This window comes from Hyalella azteca, unplaced genomic scaffold (genome assembly GCF_000764305.2).
Source record: "Hyalella azteca isolate HAZT.00-mixed unplaced genomic scaffold, Hazt_2.0.2 contig16162, whole genome shotgun sequence".
Taxonomy (NCBI): Eukaryota; Metazoa; Arthropoda; class Malacostraca; order Amphipoda; family Hyalellidae; genus Hyalella; species Hyalella azteca.
The window spans coordinates 100,609-110,963 of NW_025945989.1; the positions used below are offsets into that span (position 1 = coordinate 100,609).

The 10,355-nt window shown below is 38.9% G+C and overlaps 1 protein-coding gene across 4 annotated transcripts; it reads right to left on the bottom strand.

Annotated features, from left to right (window-relative positions):
- Positions 1 to 2,998: 2,998 nt before the first annotated feature.
- Positions 2,999 to 8,846, bottom strand: LOC108664845 (ubiquinone biosynthesis O-methyltransferase, mitochondrial). Of its 4 annotated transcripts, XM_047884778.1 has the most exons (5): positions 5,691 to 6,148; positions 4,992 to 5,380; positions 3,962 to 4,333; positions 3,612 to 3,720; positions 2,999 to 3,569 (listed from the first exon to the last, which is right to left on the bottom strand). In XM_047884778.1, the coding sequence occupies exons 1-5, from the start codon at positions 5,741 to 5,743 to the stop codon at positions 3,518 to 3,520; spliced, it is 975 nt and encodes a 324-aa protein (XP_047740734.1). In that variant the 5' UTR covers positions 5,744 to 6,148; the 3' UTR covers positions 2,999 to 3,517. The 4 variants fall into 4 exon arrangements, with proteins under 4 accessions (XP_047740734.1, XP_018007028.1, XP_047740733.1 ...); XM_018151539.2 differs by lacking the exon at positions 5,691 to 6,148 and adding an exon at positions 8,817 to 8,846 and having other exon boundaries at positions 2,999 to 3,720; XM_047884777.1 differs by lacking the exon at positions 5,691 to 6,148 and adding an exon at positions 6,730 to 7,093 and having other exon boundaries at positions 2,999 to 3,720.
- Between the last annotated feature and the right edge of the window lie 1,509 nt (positions 8,847 to 10,355).

Here is a 10,355-nt window from a genome sequence, read left to right on the forward strand (position 1 = left end):
ACTCGTGCCTCACCATGCAACCTGGACACTCGCGAGTTGATGAAGCCTTCAAGCATTTTAAGAATAGAAAGATTAGCCCTGCAGCTTCGAAAAGAAATTTAGTGTGAAAAGCCAACCCTATTTAAATCACGTCAAGGTTTTACTTAGTGAATTTCGATTTCTTCACGCTAGATTGTAAATTATACGTGCGTCAGTAAATGGATCTACTTGATACGTGGCATTACATCAATTTACCTATATTATTGGATGTAGCCCCTATGAATACTAAACTGACAGCGTAGCTCTTAAGCCAAGTGTAGCTGCACATGTTTATGCTGAGCGTTACAGGACTAGTCCAAGAGTTAAATTCCCGATGTTCCACTAATTCGCATCACTTTCTAAAATTGGAGGCTACTGTACTGAAATTAGCGTAATATGCGTTTGCCCATTTGGCATGCGGTTAAAATGTGCATCGCCAATTTTAATATATGCATCGCCAATTCCGTAAATTCGTCCAAGAAAGAATTCGTCTTCAATTATTGAGTATCCGATTACGAAAACATCTAGATATTTTCCTGCTTGCGTGAAGCACCAAAATTTAGAACTACGTAAAAAGCTTGACCGCCTCGATATATTTCGTCCGCAACAACCAGCCATTTCAGACCTACGCAGCACAAGCTGGTGCTACTGAAGCACGGCGTTACTACATACAATACATCTGATTCGGCGTTATTTCACACACCTATTAAGCGCCCCATACACTAGCGTATCTGACTCACGAATCTGGCTAGCGGAATCTGATTCGGTGATATTTCACCATACACCTGCGCATGGTTGAACTATACAGTTCAACCATGCACCTACATACTTGGCTCGCAACGATCAGGGGTGAAGATGAGTCAGCCGAGACAAGTTGCAACTGCTGCCATCGTGGCTATACCCATGGTTGAACTAGTATAAGGTTGACCCATCAGAAGCCCATTTTTGCGGATGTAGTTCGTTGTTCGCCTGTGACGTCACTGATCTCAGTGACGTCACGGGCATTAACCAATCACCGAAATGCGTTCAAACCAGTCGACAAATCCGTCAAGAGAATGACTGGTTTGTTTACGTTTCTCGATCTACGTGACGTAACAAGAAAGCCGAACTGAAAGACGGGACTTCTCGTGGGTCAACCTTGTATAGTTCAATCATGGCTATACCGTCGTCTTGAATGAATACGGGGAAGTGAAAAAGCAATGGAGGAAAAGATCTATATGGTCAAAAGAATGGCTGGTCAATCGACAAATATTTAGTCAATATGAATATGCTAAATTTCATACGTAACGATAATTTAAATGACAATCAAAACTATGTAAGGATTATTTATTTTCTTAACAAAGTTTAAGGTCTGCATTGGGAACTTTTTCTCGCGTAATTTGAATGAGATATTCCCAAGCATTATCTCTTTGTAATTTTTTCGAATATTCTGCTCTACGGACCTTCCACAAGCACGGAAAATTGCGGTATTCTTCAATAAACTTGGTTTGGAAGTCGAGACTCATGAATAGCTTGGAGTCCGCCATGACTTCACACGCCCTACTAGCTTGACTTCTGCATTGTAACTGAACTCGAGGCGACTCAGGCCGCCAGGCGAGCTCCACAGCAGGCAGTGGAAGCCTTGGCTCGGCTCGCCTTTATTTTACCCACCTCTGCTCGTTCGGCGCCATATTGGGAGTGTTTTGAGGTTAGCCGAGTCGGACTCGATGGTGTATGGGGCCCTTAAGGCCCTGATTGAAAGCCGTGCGAAGTCTGAGAGCGAGGTCTTCGCGACCATCGTGTAAAATCCTTGATCTGCCCGAAGCTCGGCCAGTCGCTACCCTCGAGCTTGTACTCTTTGTAATATGATATCCTAGCCAGCCCCTTTCTCGCGGCAACTGGTCGCTTTCAGGTGGCCGAGGAATGGCCAACGGTCGGCTATAACCAATTGGACTAGGCCGACCACTGGTCACGTATTATTCTTCGCCTCTCATTGAGTTCCCGACACCATGCCGCCCGTCGTGAACCGACAGTCGAGTAATTTACGACGTCTCTTTCACCTCAAACTTTTCCACAACGCCTCCATTTGAGCAGCTAGTATGCGGGATTTTTCCTCCACGTATCAGCAGGCTCGATCATAAGTATTTTTTGAGAAAGAATATTTACAACAAGGAGGCTGATCAAGGAATGCCGAGTATACCATTCAATGGAAAATAAAGATTCAAAACCCTTTTACATCTCGAAAAAAGTAAAAAAAAAATCGCAGACTTGATGAACAAAACCTCGAAACCAAAACTTGGTCGCGAAAACCTCGCTTTCAGACTTCGCTCGGCTTTCAATCAGGACCTTAAGCGCCTCATACACTAGCGTATCTGACTCTCGAGTCCAGCTAGCTGATTCTGACTAGCGAGTAGCGAATCTGATTCGGTGATATTTCACCATACACCTACGTACTTTGCTCGCAACGCTCAGCGGTAAAGATGAGTCCGCAGAGGCAAGTTGCAGCTACTGCCATCGTGGCCATACCGTCGTGTTGAATGAACTCGGGACAGTGAAAAAGCAACGGAGACAAAGATCTATGTGATCAAATGAATGGCCAGTCAATCGACAAAGATGCAATCAATATGAATTTGCTTAATTTCATACGCAACGATAATTAAAACGACCATCAAGATACGATAATCAAAACGACCATAAGTGTATGTCTACAGAAAACGAATCTGACGGGTGAAGCTAAAAAATGAACTTACTAAAATTCTTTTCTCGTTGTTCATTATGTCATATTAATGACTAAATAACAGTTTGCTATCTTAAAACGGCATTTGTTATCAAAATATTAGATTAAAAGAGTCCAAAGACGTCAAGTTCCTATATAAACAATCAACTTGTACAGAAAAATATCTTTTCGGTGGTAACTCTTGAAACAGAATGGCTACAAGCTCAACCATCAGCAATGGATCACAAGGCGTTTATCAAGGGTCAGTAGTAAATAGAAAAGTGCTTCGTTTTAATTACATCCATTTATTAGCTCTTCCATAAACAATGTAAATGAACAAACTTGAATATCAAATTTAAATTACTGATTAATTATTTTCGTGGCGCAAGCTCTATCGTAAAGGCATGCTGGGAGGTGTTCAATAGCTCGATATTCTAAATGCAATATTTTAGTATTTTGGAATTTAAATCCTAGAAGCTAACGCAGCTAACGGTTAACGTTATCTTGAAATATAATGAAGTAAAAGGCCTGAGGTTATTCAAGCGCTATTAGCTGCGTTGGGCTTACTTGACAAAACTTGACATGCAAGTCAGCAAAGAGGATTCATCACGAGTCATAAGGTGGATCTGCCAGAGTTTAATTTCTATCATATATGACATTTCGCAGCGGAGGATTTGCAATATAAGTTTTTACCGTATGAATCTACTTAACAATTCTATAGCTCTAAGACAATTCAGCTAGTTTTATTCAGCTATATAAATTATAACATCTGAGAAAGTGTGACGCGCTCGCTCGCACGTGGAGCTAAGACAAGGACGACGTGGGAGACTCGGGCGACATTGGAGACTCTGGCGCGTAGTTGACGGCGTGCAGCGCGTAGTTGACGGAGGTGTCGGCGATGTTGACGGCGTGCAGCGCGTAGTTGACGGAGGTATCGGCGACCCAGCACCAGCGGTCCAGCACAGGCGCGTACAGCATGCCGTGCTGCAGCCGCGTCTGCAGGCCTCCTGATCAAACGTATACATTTATCTTATGCTCATTTAAATATGATGTACAAAAATTTTAACCTAGTACACATGTATGAGAATATTAAACATTTGTTCTACTCTTAAACGTAACAGAAATTGTTTTTATTTATGTAGAAAAATATAAAATACGAGTTCATGTGCATAACATAACTGCATCTGAAGTGCATATAACATTCTAACAAGGCCCCAAAGGAGGGCAATCCTCTCCCCCACTACTTACTTTCTTCGAGCAATTTTTTAAGAGCCTCAATTGGCACAAACTTGTCCCACGTGTGGGTGCCCACAGGTACAATTCTCAGCAGATATTCTGCTGCCACGATGGCGCCCAGGAAAGACAAAGGGGTTCTATTGATGGTCGTCAGGAAGAGCGACCCTGAAGGCTTAAGGCACGCATTGCACGACTCAATAAAAGCTTCAATTGAGTCCACATGTTCTAGGACTTCCGAGGCGACCACAGCGTCGTACTGCTGGTCCAGGCGCTGGCTGAAGGTGTCCAGGTCGCAGCACTTGTACTGCAGACGCCCCTGCAGGTCAGCGTCCAGGGAAGAGTGTTGCTGCGCTGCCTCGATGCTCTTATGAGATGCATCCAGCCCTGAGTATTGCTTCACTAATTATTTCAACAGTAAGTAAATAATGTCTCAAGTGTAGCTATCAATGCTAAAGAAAATAACAATGACATAAGAAAATAAACATTATACCTGGAGTTGGTATTTAGCCTGCGTGATGCATAACATAGTGGAATTTTGTTTTCCATAGGATAATTAGGTAAGGTAAAAGTAAAAGGTTTAACTATGGTAATTTAAACTTCTTTGTAAGTTAGAACTTGAGGAGTCAGTGCAACAAATCTTTCAGGATTCCATTCTGGACATGGCTGAAACTGCTGATTGTTTGTAAGTTTATATATACATCACAGCTATGACCTATTACCTACTATATATATCATTCATCTCACAATCAACAATAGTGTTACAGCTTAAAAATCATACCCTGTACAATTTTAAATATATTTTCGGAGTACAAAGAAGCTAAAAGACAGATGTTTGGTTTAACGCGATATTATAATAGTAAACTGTACATGGGTGAAGATGGATAAACTGAGTTATTTTGTATTGCAATTAAAAAGTGCATGCATACTAAACTTACTCAAGAATGTCAATTACTTCTTCCTCATATTAAAATTCATTGTCAGTGCAAATATCTGCGGAAACTTTCAACACTAGTTTGCATGAACCTGGAGGCACATTGCTCACCAGTAACAGATGCGCCTAACCTAGCCAGGGGCTCAGATAAGATGCCTCCTCCGCATCCCACATCCAGGATGGTGACTCCTTCTAGCGGTTGCCTGCCATCCTTTGACACCGTCGCCCCGGTGCTTATAAGACCGTCCCTCACAAGAGGAACCCTCAGACGGTTGAGTGAGTGCAGAGGTTTGTACGGACCATCCCTTGCCCACCAATGGTCTGAGAGAGCACCAAACTTCCGCACTTCTTCATCGTTGAAAGAGGATTGCTGCTTGTGTCTGGTGTTTTGATATGTCTCAGTTTTAATGTTTATTTCCCGCACAGTACAATAATTTTGCGGCATAACATGCCACCAAGCAGGAGTAGACTGATGACAAAGAAGTGATTTCAGGCAACATCTGCAAAAGAAAAAAGTTCATTTAAAAAATATGAAATACAGCAAATTCGAATATGACAAACAGCATTGGTGTGTTGTGAGTATACTTTGTTTAAATCATGCACTACCTACATCATCTACTGGTTGATATCAAGAAATAATAAGTAGTATGGTACATTGCCAGATTTGAAAAAATGAGTTGATGCTAGCAAAAATTAGGCTGACAGTGTTTGGTATTTTATTATCAATATAAATGAGAGATATGGAATAATGTCCCACAAAATTTATCTGCATTATTGATATACCAACATAAATATTTAAAGCAGCAATACCTGTGCAATGATATGAGGTCACTGCAGGAATTCATTATTTTCTTGCAAATCATTGCTCAGAAGGAAAAAAATACATGAATTATATTTTATATATGTATCAATGTTACATTCCCATCAAATTATTTAGGGTTTCCTCCAAACATTTAAACTAGATTGACTTTAAACTTTAATTTTAATTACTATCAGAATTTCCACTTTGTCCCAATTGGATATCAACTCTAGCTCAGAAAAAAAAGACATGAAAATTCTATAATAGACATGAACAAATTCTTTCCAAGGTTTTTTTTCATTTTCTATGACAATTATATGCCTGCACAAAAACTAACTTAGTTTGAGAAACCTAATGTGGGAATACAAAAGTATCTGGAAACATTTTTACATTTTCTAAATTAATCAAGTTTATATCATTTAAAAAGTGGTAAGATAGAAATAAAACATGTAAATATTGATAGAATTTGAAATAAATAACAATAAAAAACTATGTACATGCATGTTTTACAGCATGTTACATGCTGTAACTCCAACATTACAGCATGCATGTTTTGAACAAGCAACTTCACAAAATGTGTTCAACAAGTCAATGAAACAAAAATGTAGGTATTCCTGTTGTAACCATTTTAGTTAATGAATAAACACAGTAACTGCATTTTACCCTACAAACTGAAGCCGCACAGCAGTTTTGTTGCAAGAAGGCATTATTGCTTTTACACTCAAACTACAAGTCATTAATTTAATTTTCATACTTGATGCATTCTTTGGTTTGATATCAATCCAGAAGAGATGCAATAATAAAATTCCATTCAAGTTAATTAAAATGCTATCAACTGCCAAGAGAGCCCAATAATGAGCCTGCTAGAGAAGGTTTACTCTGCAATGCTGTTTGGTAAGTGAAGCTCTTCTCAATAGTCTAGTTTGAACTTTCTAAATTTAAACTATTAGCATAACTAATCTGAAATTCAAGTGATTACTAATATCATTTAGATATTTTACACTACAAGAGTTCATAGACTTGAGTTGATACTTAAGCAATTCTTCTTACCTGCATGATTTCATGTACCGGTAAATCAGTATTCCAAAAATACATTCAATAATGTTTGCATTGTGTGCTTATTCATTAGTTATTACAGTTTTTGCATCACTGGGTTCCATACACCTTAGTTACCAGATTAAATTATTAGTCCCTGATTTCATTATGATTGTGCATTTTCTCAGTTTTATAGATTTTTTCAAATCAACTTCTCAAGTTTGGCATGATAGATATGAGTTTCAAACATAATACTATACCGTACTCTTAATTTGCACCCAAAAAATGTTAGTCACTTGCTACTTGATTTCATTACATCAAACTTTTCAGATTTGAGAGGTACCGTCAAACTGGCGGTATAAGGGACGGGCGGGGTAACTTGGGACAGTTGTCCCACATTTCGTAGAAATGTTGTAGCAGCTAAACTAATCAAAATATTACAAAAGTAAAAATAGTGGCGTTAAGTTCAACCTTTTTACCATCAATGTAGCATAAAGCAAATTAAGAAATACATATACTACCTCTAGAAAATCCCAGAAAAAAGTGTGAAAAGTGAGATTTTGGAAAAGTACCTCTGCTGAGGTGTGTAGAAAAAAAAAATTCACCGTATTGAAAATTTTACTCACGTAAAAGTTACACATAGGTGTGGCTTAAAAACACAATTGACAGAATTTGCCTATCTCAATCCAAAAAATATTGCAGCCATTTCTGCAGGACAGGGTAGTAAGGGACACCCCCCGAGGTAATAAGGGACACCCCTAAAAATGCAGATGTCTGCCCAGTATCCCCTGGAAATAAAAAAGAAAGTAAAAAAAGTTAAGTTAAGTAAAGATGTCTGCCCAGTATCATATTTCCAGTCTGAAATTCCAACTTTCAAGAGGCTGTTTCCTTACAAGAAAGTTGGGCAGAAGAAGCCTGTGAATCAGACCCAAATGCCCATAATGGCTGATTTCACCCATTCCTATGGCCTATCCTTGATTTCTTCTGTGAAAAATAAGAAAAACTGCCAATTTTTCACAATTTTTGAAAATCACCTGTCTAATGATCACTTTACTAGCTATTTTAGGAAGCTTTTACCCAATATTCTGCATTGGGCTATTTCTACACATGAATCCTAATTGCTCCGAGCTTATCTTACATTATACTAATTTCATTCCTTGGCAGATAAGATGCACACCCTAGGTTCCAGGTTGTGTTTGAGGCTATTTTATCATGCCTTTTTGCCTCTGCCCATTATCAGACCATAGCTTCCAGTCTCCAGCCCAGCTCTAATGCAGCATTGGGGCAGCTCCATCACCCCTGATCATAAGTGTCAAGAATAAAAATTGAACCATTGAAAAAATGTCTTCATTGAAATTTAAGTTGTCCCACTGCCACAGGCCACAAACTCTTGCACTCAGCAGGTATTGCACAGTCTGCACTTACCTCACTCCCCACTGTTTGTCACAAAAACTATATAATACTGGTCATACAGTAGTATATAGTTTTATAGTATTAAAAAACTTTATAATACTGCTCATATCTCACAACAAAAATTTGTATGGTTTGATTACCACTTGATAACTCCCATCAAACCAAGTAATAAGGGACGATTTTGAGCATTTTTTGTTGATGACTTCCCACCGTGAAACATTTCATTAACAAATTTGTGCTCATTTTAAGGGTCTTTGCAGGGGCTGCTGCATGGTATTCTGAAAAAATTCCATTTGCTATTTGTAAGGTAGCCAGATGCAAAAGAAAAGTTTCCTGAATTACCCCTGGAAACAGGTCAATTTAGGACACTTGTAATACAACTTAATTTTAGAACATTTAAAGCATGCAGAGTGGACTCAACCATAACTAACAGTACTCCAAAGTTCTGTTCTTCCTTTTTAGATGATGTAGATGTAAAATAAATGACATTACTGCATAAATGACATCACAGTATCCATGGACATGCCATTGAGCATTGACAACAATCTTGTCCACTGCAAGCTGCATATCAGCAGCCTTATAGCATTTCTTCTGTATCTGTAAGCTTACAGGACTGAGCTTGTAATTTCACACCATTTTAATTGGGTCAAGTGAATTCACTACAACAAAAAAGATTGTAAAAAACATACCTGAAACAGAAAGGAATATTCTTGTGATAACCATCATGCTTTTTGGAGAAATAAATAATAGTTTAGGTTAATTTTCATTCTATGTTGCCCGGTGCACAATTCTATCAATGACATTCTGTGCACTGTTCTATCTATGACATTCTATGCACAATTTTGCAAGAACCAGTGATGCATTAATTTTTCATTAGGGGAAATTTTTCTGCTGAGGGAGGTATATTTAATCAAAATTCCATGTTATTAATTGATTTTTTGTTAACTGGAGCCTTTGCTAATCAAGGTTCTACAGCATTTTAACAAGGGGGGTCCCATATTACCCTGGAAGATGTCCCTTATTACCCCCTCTTGCGGAAATGGACAACCAACCTGCCCGGTCATCTCAGGAGTTCTAGCCAAGATGCACCCCCTGTTGGAAGTTGATCTGTTATCACATACAAGTCATACCCCATGAAGGCTAATATAGTAATAGGCTGCTCCTGCAATCCTCTGCAATTCACATGCTGTCTCTTGCTGCAGTACACATGCTGAAGAGGAGCCTTTCATTGAAGAGGAGCCTTTTTTCATAAACTTCAAGCCTTTCATTGTACTATGGTGTATTGTCTTACTTTTAGGCCATGTCTCCTAATATCACTTAGTTTTTACTTTAGAAAGAGTGGTTTAATTCAACTTTATCTGTGATTGTTGCAGACACATATCCTTGTTATTGGAGTAACCATTACCAATATGCATGTCCAGCATACACCAGTGTTAAAGGTTTCATTACATATATCAAGCAACAGCATGGTCATGTTTAAACTTATGCTTATCTGCACTTGAGCATTAATCAAGACCTACATCCATTGCCTGAATCCATATAGACCTTCAAGTGATGGTCAACCTATTCCTGCTAGCCAAACTATGGTACCTACTCTCATTCTTCCACATACACCTGTTTCCTAAGCAACTTCACTGCTCCTTAAAGGTGAGTTGAGGTGAGCTGTTGAACTTGTTAGTGTGCATTAATTTCCTGTCCTGTCCATTGTCATGCTTTTAACCAAACTGCAAACAATTTGGCTTGTTCTAATGCTAGACATTTTAATGCTCTTCCAGTTATTAAGTGTTTAGTAGCTTCTGATTGCATAGGGTAAACGCACCATATTCCGACACTGTGGGCAGTATGGAATTCTGTATAGGTAATATATTGTCATGTTTACAAAACAAAATGTATCTAAAAATTTACCACCTTACACCTTCCACCGAAGTGACAATTGATACTCTTACACTGAGCTTGTCAGAAACTGCAGACACCCGGACAGCTGCACTGCCTTTAACTCGCTTGCGTGTGGTTCGAAAACCGATAAAAAGTCGGCAACTCTTCCCTCCAAATCATACACTAGTCGTGTATCCGTATCGACAAATTTTTGTAATGAATATGTTCCAAAATAAAAATAAAAATTACGTAAACTTTCGCAGAAAATTCTCACGATTTCACCGATACCAACAAAGTTCTCGAATCCACACGGAATGATGGGATAAACTGCTAAGTCGGTACCGGTGACAGGG

Coding starts and splice junctions, on each gene's coding strand:
- LOC108664845 (XM_018151538.2), bottom strand. CDS start 5,743: ATGATTTGCAAGAAAATAATGAATTCCTGCAGTGACCTCATATCATTG. Junction 4,334..4,991: donor GTTAGGCGCATCTGTTACTG/GTGAGCAATGTG, acceptor AGCAATACTCAG/GGCTGGATGCATCTCATAAG. Junction 3,721..3,961: donor TAAAAAATTGCTCGAAGAAA/GTAAGTAGTGGG, acceptor ACGTTTGATCAG/GAGGCCTGCAGACGCGGCTG.